The following is a 23,581-nucleotide window of genomic DNA, read 5'->3' as shown; positions in this document are numbered from 1 at the left end:
TTGCCGTACAAAATTCACATCAAATATTGTCAAATTTAATCAAGTAAGGAGCATGTTATATGATTTAGGTTCAGTTTTCAAATTTTCCATTTAAATAAATTGTTGGATAGAATTTAATACCAACAGGTTTCACAATCACTTATTAGTGACGCTTGACAGCTTTATAGTTCACATATTGTTCGAAAGTTCATTGATTTAACTAACTCACGCTTAGCGGCTATTCTGCGATTAAATGTCTTATTTCCGGAATAACTTAGTCCAAAGATACAAAGATTTTTTTTCTGAAAGGAGATTTGACCCTCGATTAAGCCCTGATAAATCCGGTCACTCGTGGGAGTAAACGGAAGAGCTATAGTGGAGAGAAGGTATATAGTATGGCGGCTACTACAAATCCTTTGTGTGAACAAAAGGGAGAATAGAAAAGGCCAGTATTAAACATAGCTAACGAGACAAAAACTTTTTTTTTCTTGCAGTGCCTTGCCTAAACGTTTGTAAGTTAAGGATCATGAAACCAACCCAAGCTTTGTACATTGCCTGGAATGTTGCCGACTTCCTTTGTAACACCCAACGATATACTAAAGCAATCGGCTTCTACAAGGAGTGTTTTGTACTTCTGAGGCTTATTATCGCCCGTCAGTTGGAACGTACCATACCAAATGAGCCCCGTGATATCGAGAGGCAGTTATACATAGGTCTCTCTGAAGCATATTCCGAAAGCTGCTTCACAGAAAAGGCCATTGAAATATGCAAAGAGTGCCTCAAGATCAACAAAGAGGCAGGAAATAAACGAAGAGAAAGTGAGTGTTATGAGTTTATTGGTAGGATGTATTTTAATCTCGGCCAGTGTGAAAAATCATTAAGTTATCACGAGAAAGCTCTCGTAGTCCGAAAGGCAATGAAGAACAAGGTTTTGGAAGCACTATCGTATAGCAACCTTTGTCTTGTGTACAGGGTCTTAAGCCAATACGAAAAGGCCACTGGTTACGCGGAAAAAGTCCTTGAGATCGGTAAAGAAATTGGAGACCAGGAAAGAGAAGGAGTGGCCTACAACAACCTCTCTCGGGTATATATCGATCTTGGACAATACGAGACAGCGATTAAATATCTAGAAAAAGATCTAAAAATCAGCAAAGAGTCTGGTGATCGCGAAGGAGAAGGAACATGCTACAACAATCTTGGTGGTATTAACTGTCTTCTAAGCCGATATAACGAATCCATCGAGTACTTTGAAATGGGGCTTAAAATAATGCAAGAAATTGGCTTTAGACAAATGGAAGGAAGAAGTTACCTTAATCTTTCTAACGTATATAGCAGGCTTGGTGATTATGCGAAATCCTTAGAATACAACGAGAAAGCTCTTGTAATAATACGTTCGCTTGGGAATCGAGAAGAAGAAGGAGAAGCCTACCTTAGACAAGCTAACTTCTGCAATACTCTTGGCGAATATGAAAAGTCGATGGAATGTTGCGAGCAAGCTCTTGCAATTACAAAGATGATGGGGAACAAGAAAAGCCAAGCGCGCTGTTATACCATTTTTGGTGGGGTTCATTTGAAACTGAGCCAGTATGAAGAATCAATCAAGTATTTCAAGCAAAGTCTCAATCTAAGTGAAGAAATTGGGGACTTAGTTGGACAAGGAGTTTCCTGTAACAGCCTCGCCTGTGCGTATTACTCTCTTGGTAACTATGAAAAGTCGATTGAATATTTTGAGAAAGATCTTCAAATGAGTAAAGCAATAGGAGACCGACATGGGGAAGGAACAACCCTTTGCAGCATTGGAAACTCGTATTTCGCACTTGGCCAGTTGGAAAAGTCGCTGGAGTATCAAGAGAAGGCCCTTAAGATTATGAAAGAGGTAGGATCAAAAGAAGGTGAACGCTACGTTAACCAGCACCTAGGTTCAAGTTATGCAGCGAAGAAGAATCTTCCAAAAGCAATTTTTCATTTAATGGAAAGCATAGACCGCCACGAGAAGATGCGAGTACGTCTTAAAGACGAACACAAACTTTCACTGGATGATGAAAATATCTCAAGTTACAGGATGCTTTGCTTTCAACTAGTTGCTCTCGGCAAACCACATGATGCTCTTTGCACTGTGGAACAAGGAAGAGCGCGTGGTCTTGTGGACTTACTGTCGATGACATATGGCATTCAAGAGGTCAGTAATGCAAAAGCGCTTTGTTTGAGCGCCATGAGAGACTTTTTCATCAGGCAACGAACAAACTTTCTCTTTTTGGGTACTCCACTCGGGACAATGATGCTCTGGTTTGTAAATAAGGACGGGATGATATTCTTTACGGGCTTTAATGGCACAAATTCTAATGGAAACGATTTAGAAGATCATTTGGAAGAGTTGATAGAAAGCATTACACATTCTCTTCAAGGTATCCAGTGTGAGGATCGTTCGTTGGACGCGTGGTACGGGACTTCGCAACCAATTGTAGCAAGCCGTAGCAAAGAAACGCCCCAGTCTGAGTACATTAGAGATAAGGAATGGCGGTTTCAGTTGTTATTCAAGATGATCATCTCTCCAATTGTCGATCTCATTGACAGCCCGGAGATCGTAATTGTCCCTGAAGGAACGTTGTTTCTAATTCCTTTTTCTGCGCTTCAAGATTCCAGCGCTAGATACCTGTCAGAAACTGTGAGAATCCGTCTCATTCCATCTCTGACGACACTCAAGCTCATCCAGGACTCACAACCAGACTATCACTGCCAAACTGGAGCTCTTATTGTGGGAGATCCAAAGGTTGGTCGTGTGAATTTCAAAGGAAACGTTGTAGAGTTATGCTCTCTACCTAAAGCCAGAGAAGAGGCGCAGATGGTGTCAACGCTGCTAGGAGTATCATGTCTGGTTGGAGAGCAAGCTACAAAGGAAGCAGTCCTGTGCAGGATCCAAGAAGTGAGTTTGGTGCACATTGCAGCTCATGGTGATGTAGAGAGAGGAGAAATAGCACTTGCTTCTAACAGCTCTGTTATTGGCATTCCCAAGAAAGACGACTTCATGCTGACAATGAAAGACATAGCTGAAGTTGGTATCAGAGCCAAGCTGGTGGTACTTAGCTGTTGTCACAGTGCTAATGGGAAGATCCTGACAGCTGAGGGTGTTGTTGGAATCGCTCGCGCCTTCCTGGGATCTGGTGCTCGTTCAGTTCTGATGTCTCTGTGGGCTGTTGATGATGAGGCTACCAAAACGTTTATGGAGATCTTCTACAAATGTCTGATCCATGAGAAAGTGAGTGCTAGTGAAGCGCTTCACCAGTCCATGAAGACAATGAGAGAGTCGCCAGAATATAAAGATGTGAAGTACTGGGCACCATTTGTCTTGCTTGGAGATGACATAACACTTGATCTTAATAATGGGGTAAGTTCGCAATATTTTTACCTTCTCTTTCTGAGGAAAAGTCAAGCCAAACCTTTACGATTTACGAAAGCATTTGTTAGAATGAAGTGTGTTAGCAAACAAGACATACAGTATTTGTGATAACTGCCTTTTAATTTTTAACCCTCCTTAACATACCATACTGTTGCAGTCAAATACAACCTCAGTTCAAGACCCTTTATATTTTTGTTTTTGTTTGACTAAAATTTCAAAACACCAGTTGTCGCCATTTAATAATTATTGCAATCAAACCACAGATCCGTTTTGCGCTTGTCCAGGCACTAGAGAGAGATGTAATGAAGTACTTTTAGTCTCGATTTAGTTGCTTTTGGCGCTCATCTCCAGTCACTCACTAAATGCACTCGTAGCCGATGCAATTTTAGTTCTACAATGCCGCTGGATAATAGTAGGTGATCTTTCTCGTACAGGTTTGGTTAACAAAAACATTGGGGCTGTAGAATTGCAGATTTGACTGTCTTGGCTGGAATGCGATATAACTTTAGGTGTTACCTTTCTCTTTTTATTTTCTCCCTACAGAAATAACCAGTTTGAGGCGTCTCGCCAAACATGGCCGTACCGGAAAGATCTGAGGCCGTCACGGCGTTATTGAATGTAATGTAACTTAGTCCCTCAGTTTCAAAGTGAGTTATATGTCCTTACGAGCATACAGCAAACAAACTGGTGATACCTGAACATGATATGCATATGGACAACTTGTGTTAGAAAGTTTGTAGGATATAGGAGAATGGTGTAAGCTGTTATTTACGGTAGCGTTTAATTGTAGATGATCCCCATTTGGACTGGGGAAGTAGTGGGAATGTCCTTTATTGCAATGTTTCTTCTATAATTCATCAGAGGACACTAATGTGTAAGAATTACTTGTTAGCGTGGCATAATGTCCTGTTTTATTTTTGTGTATAAATGGACTGTTAACGATTTTTACAAGTTAATTCTCTCGAGTTTCTGTCATCAAAGACAAAACTGCGGATTTCTGACGTAATTTCAGAACGATATATCGAAATAACTGATTTTTTTTTGATAACGTTAGATACATAAAGAGAATGGTAATATTGCATTGTTTCTTGTTTACTTTTACTTGTGGATAAGTTCCTTCAAGAACTCGAGGAACAAGGTGAATTTCACGTGTCCACTAGTCAAAAATCGCGCTCACGATCAACCAAGAGGTTTTTTTAAAAGTCGCGTTTTTCTTTATAACTTTCCATTCGAGGGAAACCGGCTAAACTCCCAACCAACCCATTGACGAGAAGTTAAACTTAAGTACGATCTTTTTTGCCTTCGAGTAGCTGAGAAGTACACCTTTGCGAGGGGCATGATTGTATGAACTGGGAACTTGGATTTGGGCAAGTTTTCACTGGGAAAATGGGATTTGGGTCACTGGCACTGGGAATCACTAACCAATAAACAATTGAACTGGGACTGGGATTTGGAAAATCGGGGAAGCAATAGGCTTGAAAATATGATTTGGGCAAATTTGGGCTTGGAAATAGGATTTTAAGCCCTCAAACCCTCCTTTGCGTATCTTTTATTCTGTACTTTGCTGTTGTAGATTTTTTTTGCGTGCTATTCCAAACATTACAATTTTAGGCCCCGTAACGGTCAACAGCCAGCAATCCGCTCTAACAGTTAAAAATAGTAACCTCCACTCCCCTCTCCCGCCCTAGCCGGATGCAGTGTTTTTGGTAGTGTTTAAGGATGCTTTGTAACACTTAACTAAAACTTCTAATATAACAGTTAACATTAAAATGTGAGGCTTTTTAACACGTACATTTACTGAAATGTTAAGGGCCCGGTTCACACTAGCGACATAACGAGATAACGACATGGACAAAACGACATAAATCGCTCCTTATGTCGTTATGCTTACGTCATCATGTTCCTGCTATGTTATTATGTCGTGTTGTTCACACTGGTGACATAAAACATAAACGCAAGGGGTTTTTTTGCACTTGCGTGACCTTGTCGTTATTTATGCCGTGTTTACACTTGGGATTTTTTTTGGTCAATGTAAACATCAATTAATACCTCAGTAAATGCGGCAAAAGACAAAGGAAATTTAACCACGGTAAAAGCGATAATGATGCAGTGATTTGGCTTGGTTTAGCTCGGTAACCGAGGTCAAATTGACAGATACATCAGGTTGCGGTGAAGTTTTTTTGATTTATCGCGAGTTCAAGTTTCCTTGACACGTTTCATGTTTTATTCGCGGAGTTCAGGCTTTCTTTGCGCCACGTTTCGTGCTCTAGTAAAATGGAACAAAATAAGGACACGTCTCCCCTTCATTCCACTCACACTTTTTTTTTATCCGGATAAAACAGATTATTTATTTGTTTTCCGTTTTTTTCCAGGCAAGATCCACAGCAACAATATTCGCGAATGAGCGCGACGTATTTCCCTTACTACCCGCAACATCAATATGCTGTGCCGCCGTTCTATGGCTCTCAATTGCATGGAGCGCAAGAAATTCACTCATCTTCAGTACGACCCCATTCTGATCTGCCTGGCTCGCAATTGCAAGAGAACAGCCACAGCAGCAGTAGCAGCACTGGTCCAAAAAAGAAAAATCGTTGGACAGACACTGAAGAAAAGATCTTGGTGGAGCTGTTTGGAGAAAATGAAGATAAGCTGCGATACAAAGCCTTCAGCTCCCCTGAATGGCTGTCGATTGCTCGCCAGCTTCACTCGCGGTGCAAGGAACAAAACGTAGAAAGCGATTAACTTTGGTTATTTGAGGCAGTATAAACACTGCACTAATCTTCTTAGGTTCAGTTAACTTGACCTCGGTCAATTTAAACCGCAGTAAACGTTTGAATGTAAACACGGCATTAGTTATGCCGCAAGTGTGATCCAGGCCTAAATATCGCGCCCATACCATTTGACAGTCGGAACCAATCTTAGCCATCTTATATAGCGATGTATGATTTTTCCCAACTTCCATAAGTAAAATATTCTGTTATGATAAAGCAACGTCTTGATCTCATCTTTTATCCTTCCCAAAATGCAAACCGTCCATACACAGCAGTAAGATTTTTTCGTTTTCGTGACCAAATGCACAATGTCACGCAACATTGAAAAGAAGTCACGTGAGATATAAACAGGTCGGGGCTCGCGCAGCGCAGCGCAGCCGACCATGTTTTGTTATGGCCTTGGTTCGCTTTGTGAACCGTTTTGTGAGCGGTGTTTTTGTACGTGAACTCGTTTTGGGTCGTTTTTCGTTGAAGAAACTGCGGTACAATCTCACAGCTTCGCGACCCGACGTGACACCGTAGAAGCTGAAGGTGAGAAGAGCATCTTTTGGTTTATTATGTTTCTCCATGTTCTTCCCTGTCCTAAAAGATTAATTTTATTTAAACGTCGATAATCCAAGTCAAATCAGTTATCTTTGTTAAACTTCGACTGTTACTTTTACAGTTATAGAATGACTCGGCGCAAACTTATGAATGTACACTGCCTTTAGCTTAATTTCCTTGATTCATCTGTGTTCTGTGCAATCGATTTGCCTTAGTAAATCTCGCTAACAGATCGATTTAGTACCATTTAGCTGCTGTCGAAAAGGAAAATTAAAATGTGCATTTTTATTAAGCCAAACTTGCTGTCTGTGGAAAAAAGACGGCGAAGCAGTGCCGGTTGTGATATCTTGTACGATACGTTGTACCCGGATTACAATAGCTCATTGTTCATGATTGTTAGCTGTTTTGATCGTTCAAGATTAGCCTGCCCCAAAGACGAAATTCTCAGCTGATTCATGCGATTCAGTTTTCGACATGTCAAAACAATGATTAGTTCACGGTTTATAGTTTAGCAGCATTTTTGACGAAATTCCTGGTGTTTGGAAATGTGACGAAACCTCTCTCCTCCGCAGAGGTCTCTCTTTGTAGGCGATGACGTCAGTCAAGCCTTATGTTATGAGGCAGTGGGGGGAATTTGTACCACTTTCTGTCGCGCTCGATCGACCGATTCAAGACAACCGAACGGGACTGAGAACGCACTGCAGGGATGAATATTACGCGAACGGAGATCAAGTTAACAAGAAATCGCCGCAAAAAACACGAAGCAAAACACTTCTGGAAAGTCAGAAAGGCCTGATGCAAAGTATAAACGAAAGAGACAAATTACATATTTGAAGAGTTCTACTGAATTTAGTCGACAGACATGATCACCTCTCTACTTTTATTAATACAATGGGCCTGTGTTGTCGGTCTGTGTAAACAATTACGAAACAGCCCTTGACCTTGCATGTCGCTCGCGAGAAGTATCGTATATCGTTTGTCAGAAGTCACGCTACAAGGTAATGCAGCTTTTGTTGAAGAATCGTTCAACACAGATGTTGTCAGCAACTTTAATTTTTTGTTTATTTTTTGACAAATTTCCTGAAAATGTTTTTGAAAGACCCCCTTGGAAACGTCATCGCCTCTGCATGCGTTGCGTTTCGTTTATTTTGTACGGGCTGGGAAATGGGGAAATGTGAAAAGTAAGCACGATGGTCGGTTGCTAGGGCTTTTTCTCCCGGAAGATTCTTTAACTTAATTTTTGGCTTACAAAGAAGAAGTTTACATTTTGAATGAAGCAAGACATTTGAACATATTAAAATTTTTACAATTGTAAAGGTTCCGAGTCTTTGTAACAAATTATAACGACCTGGTGTCGAGTAGTTACTTTTCGTGTGTTAGTACATGACCTATGTTTATATTCAAATTTTGTATGGCGAACAACTGACGAGGTCTTAGACAAAACCGGTTTTAGAAGTCGCATATGTAAATTAGTGTGTAGAAAGTAAATGTAAATTAGATTTTTCCAAATCAAGATGATGTAATTGTAAAGGTATTTTGCCCTTTCTTGAAAGTATAATGACGTAAGAGACACCTATTTTTAGCAACAACATTAAAAATTTGTAAAGCTGTGTTCAAAACGTTACAGGCATTTTTGTTACTGAAAAACAATATTTACGGTGAAAACCCCATCTCAATCGGATAGAATGGCGTAAAGTTACAGGTAATTAAAGAAATTCAAATTTCCCGCCGCATGACCATATATGGTCAAACTCTAGGGGCTTTTAAACGCGAAAACAATGAATGTATTTGGAACGAAGAAAAGACAATACTGCATAAAATCAAAATCGTATTTTTTTCATTACGCATAAGTATGTGGTGCTATGACGCATATTTCGACACGATTACGTCATAACAACGTCATTATGACGTGAATCGTGACGAAATAGGGGGCAACCTAGTGTCAGCTATTTCTAGTTATTTAAGGTGATGTATTTATAATGATTGGTAGTTATGATCTGTGCGATGCGGAGTATGTCGGCTATACCATTCGGCATATGTTCCCCCCCCCCCCCGGGGGGGATACTCGGGATTTCAAGTGACGGGGATGATAGAACGATTTTTTTGGGGTTGAAAGTTTCGATTCCAGGATTTTTTTGGGCAGGAAAATTCGGCAAGTATTTTTTTGACTAAAAAAGGGATTTTTTTGGGTATTTAAAATGATCTTAAGATTTGTGGTAGTGCTTTGGCTGCGTAGTTCTGCAAATAAAGTACAAACAAACATGTTTTGCTGTTGATTATTTGGGGTTAATTTTTGGTTAAGGGTTTGTGGGGTTTTGGTGGAAGCACTAAGGATTTTTTGGGTCTTGATTTTTGCCCCCATTCGATCACCCCCGTCACTTGAAATCCCGAGTACCCCCCCCCCCCCCCCCCTGAGATTTGCACCAAATTATTGATGAACATATGTTCTCCGCAATCGGGAAGCATTTAAAGAACGATCACGGCCTTTGTAACATTGGCGACCTTACCAGTTATTGTTACGTCCTAAAAAAATGCAGCGGAAAACTGGACTGCTTCATTTACGAAATGTTGTTTATTAGAAAGAAGAATCCTAGCCTGAACACGCAATCGGATTCTATGCACGCGAAACTATGCTAATGAAACATCGCACCTCTAACCGCATATATATAACACTGCTGAACGGCTATTTTGATATTTCTTGTCACTTGTGTATTTCTGTCGCTCATTTTTATTCTGAAATGAATATATTTCCACGAGAATATCTCATCCTTTGTAGCTTTTATTCAACGCTGATCTTTTTAGATTTGGTTGGTTGGTTTGAGCAAAGTACACTAAACGAACATAATCTGCATTTATCCATGGGGTTCATTACGAATAACCCCAGGAAAATTACATTAAACTGTCATCTGTTCAGCCATCTAACATAGAAATGTAGTACTAATTGAGGCTGCTCTATGGGCTAATATGACCGGTGGCAGCCCTAGGCCGACAAATTCCGAAAAATGAATACTTGCAGCAGAATGTTCATTGCTGCTATTATCTTTAGCAAAGTCTTTCATTGGTAAGGTAATGTCGGTGATTTTTATTGCTCCATGCCTTCGTGAAAGGTCTTGTGCAGTGTAAACCTTATGCTATCGGTCCCCTGGAAATAGTAGTTTTTTCCGCAAATGTCAAAATCCCGGGGCAACTAACCGGCAGGGACAGAGATTAAACCCTCGTCTAAGTATTCTTCGATTAAGCTCAGCTTAAACTGGTAAAACCGGTAATTCGTGAGAGTAAACGCAGGAGTTCTAGTCCGCTAGTGGAGGGAAGGAAAAATGGCGGCTACTAGAAATGTAATTAAGCTCTTTGTGGAAACAAAGGAAGCCTATTCTTCCCTAATGAAATCGCTGTTCGGCTCTCTATAAGAAGCACTAGAAATACACGTAATAGAAAGTTGAAACTAGTAGTAATCAGAGAGTAGCGAAGTGCGTTCGACCCAAGATAGATACCACAAGGAGTTCGAAAAAGAAAGCTAGGCAGAGTATTTCAAAAATACAGGCATAATCAATGATCATTCATGGTCACAATTATTCAACACGCATACCATTCAATATACAATTAATGATTTCCTTGTCAAAACGTCTAAAATATCTGCGAATAACAATATATCACAAATTCAAAGAAGCGATAAAGCAATTATGTTCATTATTTCTAGCCACTGTCTTTGCTCAAAATGCTGACAATTTGTAATTTGTGAGCCATTCCCGGGGAGCCATTCAGCATGAAAGCACGCAAGTTTACCTTATACAACTGCCAATCGACTCGGTCGATTTTCACTCGTTTTACGACGTTTGGTGGCTGACTAAAACTCAACGTTCCTGGATGATACCTCTGAAATATTTTCCATGACATTTTTGGCATCATTAAAACTACAGACTCATGCACAAAATCGAAGGATTCGACGCCATCTTGTTTTCTCTGAGATTGAGGCCATCTGTCACGACCAGCCAGCCAGCCAGATAGTCCAAGATGGCGGCGAAAGGCTGAAATGGAACAACATCGGCGATACCTGCGAGAGAGATCGTAAAACCCGCGGAACTGATTTCGGACAAACGACACTATAAGTATGCGTTCCTCGAACGCAATAAAATCATGGTCAAACTGATTCAGTATCTGTGCAAAAATTAAATCCTTGTTACAATAGACACAAGTGAGAAATGAGACTTTACGAATTGCGCAAGCCTCCTTCGCAACTGTTACTAGGTCTACACAAATGATGACGATTCAAAGATATTATAATAATGAGAGTAATAAACATAGCTAACGAAAGAAAAAACTTAACTTGCAGTGCCTTGCCAAAAACGTTGGTAAGGATCATGAAACCAACCCGAGCTTTGTACGTTGCCTGGAATGTCGCCGACTTCCTTCGTAACACCCATCGATATACTAAAGCAATCCACTTCTATGAGGAGTGTTTTGTACTTCTGAGGCTTACTATCGCCCATCAGCTGGAACGTACTATACCAAATGAGCCCCGAGATATCGAGAGGCAGTTATATGTTTGTCTCTCTGAAGCATATTCCGAAAGTGGTTTCACAGAAAAGGCCATTGAAATGTGCAAAGAGTGCCTCAAGATCAACAAAGAGGCAGAAAATAAACGAAGAGAAAGTGAGTGTTATGAGTTTATTGGTAGGATGTATTTCAATCTCGGCCAGTGTGAAAAATCACTAAGTTATCACGAGAAAGCTCTCGCAATCCGAAAGGTAATGAAGAACAAGGTTTTGGAAGCACAATCGTATAGCAACCTTTGTCTTGTGTACAAGGTCTTAAGCCAATACGAAAAGGCCACTGGTTACGCGGAAAAAGTCCTTGAGATCGGTAAAGAAACTGGGGACCAGGGAAGAGAAGGAGTGGCCTACAACAACCTCTCTCGGGTATATATCGATCTTGGACAATACGAGAAAGCAATTAAATATCTAGAAAAAGATCTAAAAATCAGCAAAGAGTCTGGTGATCGCGAAGGAGAAGGAACATGCTACAACAATCTCGGTGGTATTTACTGTCTTCTAAGCCGATATAACGAATCCATCGAGTACTTTGCAATGGGGCTTAAAATAATGCAAGAAATTGGCTTTAGACGAATGGAAGGAAGAAGTTACCTTAATCTTTCTAACGTATATAGCAGGCTTGGTGATTATGCGAAATCCTTAGAATACAACGAGAAAGCTCTTGTAATAATACGTTCGCTTGGGAATCGAGAAGAAGAAGGAGAAGCCTACCTTAGACAAGCTAACTTCTGCAATACTCTTGGCGAATATGAAAAGTCGATGGAATATTGCGAGCAAGCTCTTGTAATTACAAAGATGATGGGGAACAAGAAAAGCCAAGTGCGCTGTTATACCAGTTTTGGTGGGGTTCATTTGAAAATGAGCCAGTATAAAGAATCAATCAAGTATTTCAAGCAAAGTCTCAATCTAAGTGAAGAAATTGGGGACTTAGTTGGACAAGGAGATTCCTGTAACAGCCTCGCCTGTGCGTATTACTCTCTTGGTAACTATGAAAAGTCGATTGAATATTTTGAGAAAGATCTTCAAATGAGTAAAGCAATAGGAGACCGACATGGGGAAGGAACAACCCTTTGCAGCATTGGAAACTCGTATTTCGCACTTGGCCAGTTGGAAAAGTCGCTGGAGTATCAAGAGAAGGCCCTTAGGATTATGAAAGAGGTAGGATCAAAAGAAGGTGAACGCTACGTTAACAAGCACCTAGGTTCAAGTTATGCAGCGAAGAAGAATCTTCCAAAAGCAATTTTTCATTTAATGGAAAGCATAAACCGCCACGAGAAGATGCGAGTACGTCTTAAAGACGAACACAAACTTTCACTGGATGATGAAAATATCTCAAGTTACAGGATGCTTTGCTTTCAGCTAGTTGCTCTCGGCAAACCACATGATGCTCTCTGCACTGTGGAACAAGGAAGAGCGCGTGGTCTTGTGGACTTACTGTCGATGAGGTATGGCATTCAAGAAGTCAGTGATGCAAGGACACTTAATTTGAGCGCCATGAGAGAACTTTTCACCAGGCAACGAACTAACTCTCTCATTTTGGGTACTCCACTGGGGACATTAATGCTCTGGTTTGTGAATAAGGACGGAAAAATATCCTTCACTGGCTTTAATGACACAGATTCTAATGGAAACGATTTAGAAGATCAATTGAAGGAGTTGATAGAAAGCATTGCACATTCTCTTCGAGGTATCCAGTGTGAGGACCGTTCGTTGGACGCGTGGTACGAGACTTCGAAACCAACAGTAGCAAGTCGTAGCAAAGAAACGGCCCAGCCTAAGCACAGAAAATATGAAGAAAGAAAGAAAGAAAGATTGCTTCATTTATTATTCATGATGATTATGTCTCCAATTGCGGATCGCATTGACAGCCCGGAGATAGTAATTGCCCCAGAAGGACCGTTGTTTCTTATTCCTTTTACTGCGCTTCAAGATTCCAGCGGTAGATACCTGTCAGAAATTGTGAGAACCCGTCTCATTCCATCTCTGACGACACTCAAACTCATCCAGGACTCACCACCAGACTATCACTGCCAGACTGGAGCACTGATTGTAGGAGATCCAGAGGTTGGTCGTGTGGAGTTATGTCCATTACCTAAAGCCAGAGAAGAGGCGCAAATTGTGACAGCGCTGCTAGGAGTACCATGTCTTTTCGGACGACAAGCTACAAAGGAAGAAGTCCTGCACAGGATTCAAGAGGTCAGTTTGGTGCACATTGCTGCTCATGGTAATGCCGAGCGAGGAGAAATAGCTCTTGCTCCCAATAGTTCTGTCATTGGCATTCCCCAAAAAGACGACTTTATGCTGACAATGAAAGACATAGCTGAAGTTGGTATCAGAGCCAAGCTGGTGGTACTCAGCTGTTGTCACAGTGCACGTGGGAAGATCCTGACAGCTGAGGGTGTTGTTGGAATCGCTCGCGCCTTTATGGGATCTGGTGCTCGTTCAGTTCTGATGTCTCTGTGGGCTGTTGATGATGAGGCTACCAAAACGTTCATGGAGATCTTCTACAAATGTCTGATCCATGAGAAAATGAGTGCCAGTGAAGCTCTTCACCAGTCCATGAAAAAAATGAGAGAGTCGCCAGAATATAAAGATGTGAAGTACTGGGCACCCTTTGTCTTGCTTGGAGATGACATTAGACTTGAACTTAATGATAAGGTAATTTTGCAATATTTTTACCTTCTCTTTCCAGAGAAAAGTCATTCAAACCTTTGCGATTTATGAAAGCACCTGAATTTCAAAATGGAATGTATTAGTAAATAAGACATTGCGATAGCTGCTTTAAACTTTTAATCCTCCTTAACACTCCATAGGTACTGTTCCAGCCAAAAAAAGAGGCCTCACTTCAAGACATTTTATATTTTTCTTTTTGTTTGACTAAAATTTTAAATTACTTGTTGTCGCCATTTGATGATTATTTCAATCAAACCACAGATCCGTTCTAGGCTTGTTCGGGCACCAGAGAGAGAGAGAGATGTAATGAGGTACTCTTATTCGTCTTTCGCTCTTGTCTGTAGTCACTCACTGGATGCACTCCCAGATGATGTACTCTCCATTTTACAATGCCGCTGGAACGTTATGACATACTTACGATTTTGATTTTTTTGATTTTTTTCGTAAAGGTTTGGTTAACAAAAGCATATGGGCTGAAGAATTGCAGATATTACTGTCTTGGCTTGGATGCGATCTTACTTGAGTTATTAACCTTCTCTATTTATTTTCTCACTACAGAAATAAACAGGACAGTTTGAGGCGCCTCGCCAAACATGGACGTACTGGAACGAACTGAGACCATCAAGGCGTAATTGAATGTAACTTATCAGACAATGTGTAAAATAGAGCTCCCCAATTTCAAAGTGAGTTTCGAAAGTGAGTTATAGGTCCTTAAGACCCTCGCAATCAAACTGGTTAGAAATGAACATGATATACATATGGACAATTTGTGTCAAAACGTTTGTATGTTATAGGAGAATAGTGTAAGCTGTCATTATATAGTGTTTAATTGTAGATGATCCCTTTATTGTTTGGGGAGAGATTTGAAATGGCCTTTATTGCAAATGTTGTGATTTTGTTTTTCATTATTCATCAGAGAACACTAAGTTGAATGAAATAGTTGTAAGCGTGACTTAATGTCAGGTCTTATTTTTGTTATATTCCTTATAAAATGGACATCAAATACAAACCGCGGTTTCTGACGTCATTGCAGAGCGCCGGATATATCGAAATCACTGTTCTCTTTGTCAACGTGATATAAATAAAGAGAACGCTGATATTGCATTGCTTTTTGTTTATTTTTTCTTGTGGATAAGTTGCTTCAGGCGTCGAAAGAAGTCGTAGAACAAGGTTAATTTCACGTAGCACCTAACGAAGTTCGCGCTAGCGATCAATCAAGTTTATCTTGGAGGAAAAATGGCTAAACTCAAACGTTTGTTTGAAATTCGCGATTGTCTGCATCTGAATGTGTTAAACCACAGATAACCAAAGAGTACAATGTGAAAGAAGTTTCATATATTTTTCCACTGGTATATGCAGTTTTCTAGCTCGCCTTACTGTTAGGTGAGATTAACAACTGGTCGAGAAACAATAAGAAAAATAAAAACAAAAGCAATAAGGAAAAAATCCAAAGTCTGTAGAGCCGAATGACATTTATTCAATTGGCGCTTGGAGTCTTTTATTTGTTTTAAACGCGATTTTCCTAATTTTCTTGCACACGAGTACTTACTACATCATCACATAAACTACATAACAATAAGGCGAGCTAGGCAACTGAATAGGGAAGACTGTTTTGTTATTTCAGCTGCCATTTTCTCACATAGTTCACTTGGACGGCCGTGGTAAGTCTCGCAACATTGAAAACAAGTCGCGTAAAATTAAAGCGCGGTAAGTCGACGCTCGCGGAGTAGACCATTTTGTAGGTAGCTTTTTGTTATTTTGTCAGCCGCTTTTTGAGTATGTTTTGTGACTGATTGGAGTCATCTGGTTCTCCAAACTGTTACCTTTAAAAAGCTGAAGGACCTAAAGGTGAGAAGAACATCGTGTTGTCCATTATATGTTCCTCTTTACTTAATTTAATTTTAAACGTCGATAATCGTCAAATCAGTTCACTTTGCTGGTTAATTTCGACTGCTTACTGCAGTCCACAGTTTTAAGTTTTAGCTTAGTCAACTCAGCGCATTCATAACGAACGCACTATTTACTCGCACTATAGCTTTCCTTTATTTGCACTGTGTTTTGAACGAATGATCTCAGTATCAAATTAAAGTTGATGCCGAAATGGAGAATTGAAATGTTAAACTTGTATTGAGTCAAACCTGCTCTCTTTTGAGAGAGACGTCTGCGTTTTTAGATGTCGAAACAGCTCCCGGCTGTGATTAGCTGTATGCGCACACCAATCTAGATTACAGTAGTATATACGGCTGTTTTGACGCTCGTTCAAAAGGAACCTGCTCCAAAGTCGAAATTCTAGGCTGATTCATGCAATTTACTGCTCGACATTTGAACAAGACCTAACATCGATTTGAAATTATTTGAAAGTCTGTTCATTGCTCGAATCAAAGTTCCCTATTTTACAGCCCTTGTTTTTATTTGGGCAACCACGAGAGACGGACTGATCGAGTATCTTAGCTGTCGTGCAACAAATTCAAGTTTCAGAAAGTATGTGGTGTAAATTATAATATTATTATATATTTGGGCTGTGGGGATCACAAACAAATACTGGATGAATTTTTTTGATGCAGTGGAAATTTTTCAAAATAATCTCTTTGAGATGTTTTGAATACAATATTTTCGACTTTTAGCATAAGCTATTAATCCTTGAGGTATTGAAAAGAGCTGGATTTCGACGGAGTACGACGAGCAGCATTTTTAAAGAAATTCGAGGGGCTTGCAAATGTAATAAAACTCTGCCTCGAGTGTTTGATATATCTTCTCAATCGAAACTAAACGGAAAAATAAAAGAGTTGAGTGCCATAAGTTGATGAATAAATAATGAGTTCGAGAAGAAAATAAATTTATCCCGTCGTGAGTGTCTGGTGCAAAACTGATAGCATACAAATTTATTGGCTGCGAATATATATATATATATATACGAAAACATTCCCTGTAGCTTTTATTCGAGGTTTTATTTAACGCTAAAGTTTCTAGATTTGTTTTGTTTTGTTTGAGAGCATAACAGTGAATTAACAAAATTAGCATTAATCCATGGGGTGCCCAGAAAAATATACATAATGGCAAACTGGCTTACTTGCTCGATCAACTGAAGACGAAAACAGGTGATTGTTACCTGAACAACTTAATACTGACTAAGACTGCTCTGAGGCAAAAAATTACGAGAAGTAGATACTTGCCCCAGGAAATTTACTGGTGTTGTAATCGTCAGCAAAGTCTCTCAATGGTCAGGTAATGTCAGTGCATTTTATTGCTCCATGCCTGTGTGAAGTTTTTAGTCACTTTGCAGCTTATCTAGCTTGCTGTGAATATAAAATCTACATCAAAGATTGTCAAATATGATAGCCCATCAAGTAAGGATCACGTTATATGATGTCAGTTCAGTTTTCAAAGTTTTCCATTCAACAGGTTACACGATCACTTATTAGTGACGCTTTACAGCTTTAATTCACACACTGTTCGAAAGTTCAGTGATTAAACCAACTCACGCTTAGCGGTTATTCCGCGATTAAATGTCTTATTCCCGGAATAACTTAGTCCAAAGATAAAGAGCTTTTTTTCTGAAAGGAGATTTGACCCTCGATTAAGCCCTGGCAAAACCGGTCATTCGTGGGCGTAAACGAAGAAGCTCTAGTGGAGAGAAGGTATGTGGAATGGAGGCTACTACAAATCCTTAGTGTAAGCAAAAGGGAGAATAAGAAAGCCCATTTTTCCTTTAATGAATTCGACGTTCGGCTATGTTAAAGCTAAGAAGTGATAGAAATACACATAATAGAAAGCTAAAATAAAAATCATAGTAAATCTCAGGTGGCTAGCTAAATATCCGTGCACATTAGGTATAACCCTTGTTTTACCAAACACAAGTGAGAAATGGGCCTTTGCCCATAGCCATATTAGTCCAAATATTGTTGTTCTATTATTGCGCTGTAAACGGAGCTCAGAATGGCGCTAGCCACCTTCGTAACTATTACTTGGTCTACGCAAAATTAATAATGACGATCAGTTTAAATTATAATATTGAGAGTATTGAGGACGTTCGCGCTAATGGTCGATTCCCTCTATAGCGCGCGCCTGCAGAGAAATCGCGGTAGTTGTATTCATCAAACCATGCGCGAGACTTAGCAACGATCCACGTTGCTAAGTCTCGCGCGTGGTTTAATGAATACAACTACCGTGATTCCCTGCAGGCGCGTTCTATAGAGGGAATCGAGCATTGTTTATGCGCATCCTTACTGCGCACGTAATTCATGTCGCAACGTCCACGTCATGCACGAGCGCGCGCGCTGAAGAAACTTTCTAAGCACATATAGGGCTGGAGTAATCGTCGCGTGAACTTTGTTTGCAATTAAATCTCTTAGATGGTCGCTGACCCTCACATTTTTTTGAACGGATCACTTTTGTTGACGATTATCTACGTTTTGCGTAAAAAAGGAAAAAAATCTATCGATTAAAAGTTCCATTTTTTCGGTCCCACGTACGTTCGAAGGCCTCTTTTTGAGCTTTTCGTTTTGCTGTACGACGATTTCAAATACCGCTTTCAGGGTTGAGTCTTACAAAAAATTGGCAACACTAGAAGTTTTTTACGCAACAGACCCACTTCTACAACATATGACTAAGATCATTTGCCTCTTATTTCTAATCTTCAATATTTTAAACTATAAATGCTGTAAACCATGTTGAACTGCGTTCGCCAATTTTTCAGAATCAGGGTAGTTTTCCACACGCTGAAACGAAGTCGAAGTCTGGAACGAGGTCGGTGACCCCCACTTTTTTTCATTTCCGACACAAGTAACTTATTATCTAACTGCTGTAAAATGTTTAACAAATCTATCGACTACAAAATTTTCGAGCGAACGTCCTTAAACATAGCTAACGAAAGAAAAAATATCTTGCAGTGCCTTGCCAAAGACGGTAAGGATCATGAGCCTAACCCGAGCGTTGTACGTTGCCTGGAATGTCGCCGACTTCCTTCGTAACACCCATCGATATACTAAAGCAATCGACTTCTACAAGGAGTGCTTTGTACTTCTGAGGCTTACTATCGCACATCAGTTGGAAAGTACCATACCAAATGAGCCCCGAGATATCGAGAGGCAGTTATATGTTTGTCTCTCTGAAGCATATTCCGAGAGCGGCTTCACAGAAAAGGCCATTGATATGTGCAAAGAGTGCCTGAAGATCAACAAAGAGGCGGGAAATAAACGAAGAGAAAGTGAATGTTATGAGGATATTGGTAGGATGTATTTCAATCTCGGCCAGTGTAAAAAATCGTTGAGTTTTCACGAGAAAGCTCTCGCAGTCCGAAAGGCGATCAAGAACAAGGATTTGGAAGCACGATCGTATAGCAACCTTTGTATTGTGTACAGGGTCTTAAACCAATACGAAAAGGCCATTGGCTACGGGAAAAAAGCCCTTGATATCGGTAAAGAAAATGGGGACCGGGAAACAGAAGGAATGGCTTGCACCAACCTCTCTGCGATATATTTTGATCTTGGACAATACGAGAAAGCGATTAAATATCAAGAGAAAGATCTAAGAATCAGCAAAGAGTGTGGTGATCAGAAAGGAGAAGGAACGTCCTATAACAATCTCGGTGGTATTTACTGTCACCTAAGCCTATATAACAAATCCATCGAATACTTTAAAAAAGGACTTAAAATCGTGCAAGAAATTGGTTTCAGACAAGGGGAAGGAAGAAGCTACCTTAATCTTTCTGAAGCATATCAGTATATTGGTGATTATGCAAAATCCTTAGAATACACCGAGAAAGCTCTTATAATAATACGTTTACTTGGGTATCGAGAAGAGGAAGGAGCAGCCTACCTTAGACAAGCTAACATCTACTTAAATCTTGGCGAATATGAAAAAACAATGGAATGTTGCGAGCAAGCTCTTGCAATTAAAAAGATGATGGAGGACAAGAAAGGACAAGCGAGCTGTTATAGCATTTCTGGTAGGATTTATGAGAAGCTTGGCCAGCATAAAAAATCGATCAAGTCTTTGGAGCGAAGTCTCAAACTAAGTGAAGACATTGAGAACTTAAACGGACAAGGAGTTTCTTTTAACAACCTCGCCTGCACGTATTATTCTCTTGGTGACTATGAAAAGTCGATTGAATATTTTGAGAAAGATCTTCAAATTAGTAAAGGAACTGGAGACCGACATGGGGAAGGAATAACTCTTTGCAGCATTGGAAACTCCTACTTCGCACTCGGCCAGTTTGAAAAGTCGCTGGAGTATCAAGAGAAAGCCCTTAAGATTATGAAAGAGATTGGATCAATGCCAGGTGAAAGCTACGTTAACCAGCACCTAGGTAAAAGTTATGCAGCAAAGAAGAATCTTCCAAAAGCAATTTTTCATTACATGGAAAGCATAGACCGCCACGAAAAAATGCGAGCACGTCTTAAAGACGAACACAAACTGTCACTGGATGCTGAAAATATTACAAGTTACAGGATGCTTTGCTTTCAACTTGTTGCTCTCGGCAAACCACATGATGCTCTCTGTACCGTGGAGCAAGGGAGAGCGCGTGGTCTTGTGGACTTACTGTCGATGAGGTATGGCATTCAAAAGGTCAGTAATGCAAAAGCGCTTTGTTTGAGCGCCATGAGAGAACTTTTACCAGGAAACGAACTAACTTTCTCATTTTGGGTACTCCACTGGGGACAATAATGCTCTGGTTTGTGAGCAAGGACGGGAAAATATCCTTCATCAGCCTTAATTACAGAGATTCTAATGGAAAAGATTTAGAGCAACATTTAAAGGAGTTGATAGAAAGCATTTCACATTCTCTTCAAGGTATCCAGTGTGAGGATCGTTCGTTGGACGCGTGGTACGAGACTTCGCAACCAATTGAAGCATGCCGTAGCAAAGAAACGGCCCAGTCTGAGCACAGTAAAGATAAAGAAACGGCTAAAGAAAGGCGGTTTCAGTTAGTATTCGAGATGGTCATATCTCCAATTGTCGATCTCATTGACAGCCTGGAGATCGTAATTGTCCCTGAAGGAACGTTGTTTCTAATTCCTTTCTCTGCGCTTCAAGATTCCAGCGGTGGATACCTGTCAGAAACTGTGAGAATCCGTCTCATTCCTTCTCTGACGACACTCAAACTCATCCAGGACTCACCACCAGACTATCACTGCCAGAGTGGAGCTCTTATTGTGGGAGATCCAAAGGTTGGTCGTGTTAATTTCAAAGGAAAGGTTGTAGAGTTATGCGCATTACCTAAAGCCAGAGAAGAGGCGCAGATGGTGTCAGCGTTGCTAGGAGTACCATGTCTTGTTGGAGAGCAAGCTACAAAGGAAGAAGTCCTGCGCAGGATCCAAGAAGTGAGTTTGGTGCACATTGCTGCTCATGGTGATGTAGAGAGAGGAGAAATAGCTCTTGCTCCCAACAGTTCTGTCATTGGCATTCCCAAGAAAGACGATTTCATGCTGACAATGAAAGACATAGCTGAAGTTGGTATCAGAGCCAAGCTGGTGGTGCTTAGCTGTTGTCACAGTGCTAGTGGGAAGATCCTTAAAGCCGAGGGAGTTGTTGGAATCGCTCGAGCCTTCTTGGGTTCTGGTGCTCGCTCAGTTCTGATGTCTCTGTGGGCTGTTGACGATGAAGGAACAAAAGCTTTTATGAACATATTTTACAAAAGCCTGATCCATGAGAAAATGAGCGCTGGCGAAGCTCTTCACCATTGCATTAAGAAGACGAGAGAGTCACCAGAATACAAAGATCTGAAGTACTGGGCGCCATTTGTTTTGCTTGGAGATGATGTAGAACTGAACCTAAATGAAGTAAGCATGCCTGTAGTCATTGGTCGACATATTTGTTGTGGAGATTTTTTTTTTTTTTTTTTTTTTTTGTGTGTGTGTGTTTTTTTTTTTTTTTGGGGGGGGGGGGGGGGTACATTTAGAGAGGAAGCCACATCAGCCCTAGCTAGTTTTCATGCGGGTCCTCAATCCAAGTCGAATTGAGAAGTTGGTTTTTCTTTAGAAAGAAAAATATTATTGGAGTACCCGGATAAAACCCTCGGAGCGAGGCGAAAACCGACAACAAACGCAAGTCCTAAAATGATAAATGGTCTTACCCACCAAGAGCTATAGAGTCTCTCCGTAGCTCAGTTAATTTCAGAGCGTCCGCCCAGTGCTTGGGAGGCAAGCACACTCGCGCCACTGCTCATCAACGCTCCCTTCCCTCGTTCTGTGTCTATAGAAGAAAAAACAAAATATTTACACGAAGGCTATAAAGCATGTTTTTTTGTCTAAAAATACAATATGTACGCAAAAATAACAAGATTACCATATGTTAATGAAACTTGGAAAGATATATTTAAGGAAAACAGCATCAACAAAATCCTACAGTAGCCAAGCGAAAGTGCCTTGTAAATGTTATTTTTTTATTAAGACTACGCTTCGTTTGGTTGTGCTCAGAACTAATATTTTCCGATCACGTCTTTTTTTGTCTACAGCCATAAGCACAAGACATGCACTGTATAAAGCCGGGTCCTTGCACGAAGAATTAAGAAAGAAAATTCACCTGCAGTCAAGCTATACCAAACAGCATGTTCTGGTACTTGTTGAAACTTAAAGTGATTCATCAGAGTCCTATATACTGTTCTTTAGTATGAACCATTCTATTTTTCAGGGTTTCTGGCAATTATAAAACAATTATTGCACACCAAAACATAGGAAAGAAATCGTGCAAATTAAAGCGAGTGACGAAAAAACAAACATATCAAACAAACCCCGCAGAAATCGTGCAGAACCTGAAGATGGAAGAAATCTTGCTCAGAAAATTTGTTCAACTCCCACCCTGTCAAAATATAATGATTCATCACTTATTGCTACTCAATTATGTCATATTAAAATAAATGAGAAAGAATTTGTGAGTTTCTCTATTTCTTTTGAACTTAGTAAAAGAAGAGGACATTAAACTTATTTGTAAATGTGACACACACGAGGGGATACGTTCCTGTGACTAGTCCCTGGACTTGTATCTTCAATTCAAAAATACGTGTACTTTGGTGAAAAGTCGCAAAGTTTGTCCCTGCAGTTAAATTTAAAGGGACTTAAAGGACATTTTCCCGGGACTTGTTGCGGGAACAAGTTGCAGGGACTGGCAATCAGGTATTCATGACAGGCGTTCGTTGGGATACGTATCCCAAGCCTGGTATGGCTGTGAGTACTTTGAACATGTGCTTCGTTATCTATAAAAATAAAATGGTATCTAAAGCAACTGTTGTACTTCGTTAGCAACCTGACAAAGTCCGATAAAACATCAACTGGGACTTGATATAGCATTTTCAACGTTTATAGATTGCCAGAAGAAAAATTTGTAAATGGACTAATTCTTGTTGTATTAGTTGTGGAGGACAGTGTGTACAAATTTCATTAGTTGAAGACAAATTGACCAAACCAGTTTCTTTATTGGTGTATTAAGTAATAAGTATATTTATTATATGACTAGCTCCGTGAGCGGTCAAGATGAAACGAATCCCGTGCTCTGATTGGCTACCCGAGCGGTCAAGATGGATCGCCCGCTGTGTTCCCGCAAGCGAAAAAACTTTTCAGTTCCGTCGACGCTACTACAAAAAGCTTTTCCGTCGTAAACTTGAGCTATGAAACCATTTACCGAAACAAAACAAATATTTTCTGCCTGTTTCTAGCGAAAGAGAGTCCAAT

General features: G+C 40.2%; 3 protein-coding genes across 5 annotated transcripts; all 3 read left to right on the top strand.

Moving 5' to 3' along the window:
- Positions 1-480: 480 nt before the first annotated feature.
- LOC144630845 (uncharacterized) lies at positions 481-6,363 on the top strand. Of its 2 annotated transcripts, none has more exons than XM_078489207.1 (3): positions 481-3,364; positions 3,920-3,994; positions 5,749-6,363. In XM_078489207.1, the coding sequence occupies exons 1-2, from the start codon at positions 506-508 to the stop codon at positions 3,923-3,925; spliced, it is 2,865 nt and encodes a 954-aa protein (XP_078345333.1). In that variant the 5' UTR covers positions 481-505; the 3' UTR covers positions 3,926-3,994; positions 5,749-6,363. The 2 variants fall into 2 exon arrangements, with proteins under 2 accessions (XP_078345333.1, XP_078345327.1); XM_078489201.1 differs by having other exon boundaries at positions 3,920-4,023.
- Positions 6,364-6,519: 156 nt separating this feature from the next.
- On the top strand, positions 6,520-15,011 carry LOC144630805 (uncharacterized). 2 transcript variants are annotated; one of them, XM_078489178.1, is made up of 3 exons: positions 6,520-6,678; positions 11,021-13,898; positions 14,472-15,011. In XM_078489178.1, the coding sequence occupies exons 2-3, from the start codon at positions 11,049-11,051 to the stop codon at positions 14,475-14,477; spliced, it is 2,856 nt and encodes a 951-aa protein (XP_078345304.1). In that variant the 5' UTR covers positions 6,520-6,678; positions 11,021-11,048; the 3' UTR covers positions 14,478-15,011. The 2 variants fall into 2 exon arrangements, with proteins under 2 accessions (XP_078345304.1, XP_078345296.1); XM_078489170.1 differs by lacking the exon at positions 6,520-6,678 and having other exon boundaries at positions 9,653-13,898.
- A 5,457-nt stretch (positions 15,012-20,468) lies between these two features.
- Positions 20,469-22,876, top strand: LOC144631152 (tetratricopeptide repeat protein 28-like). Its single transcript, XM_078489541.1, has 2 exons — positions 20,469-21,694; positions 22,369-22,876. Exons 1-2 carry the CDS (start codon positions 20,579-20,581, stop codon positions 22,372-22,374), a joined length of 1,122 nt encoding a protein of 373 aa, XP_078345667.1. The 5' UTR covers positions 20,469-20,578; the 3' UTR covers positions 22,375-22,876.
- The last annotated feature ends 705 nt before the right edge of the window (positions 22,877-23,581 follow it).

This window comes from Oculina patagonica, chromosome 1 (genome assembly GCF_052425735.1).
Source record: "Oculina patagonica isolate OP01 chromosome 1, crgOcupat, whole genome shotgun sequence".
Lineage (NCBI taxonomy): Eukaryota > Metazoa > Cnidaria > Anthozoa > Scleractinia > Oculinidae > Oculina > Oculina patagonica.
Note: the sequence above shows the minus strand (reverse complement) of the source record. Positions and strands in the feature narration are given on the sequence as shown.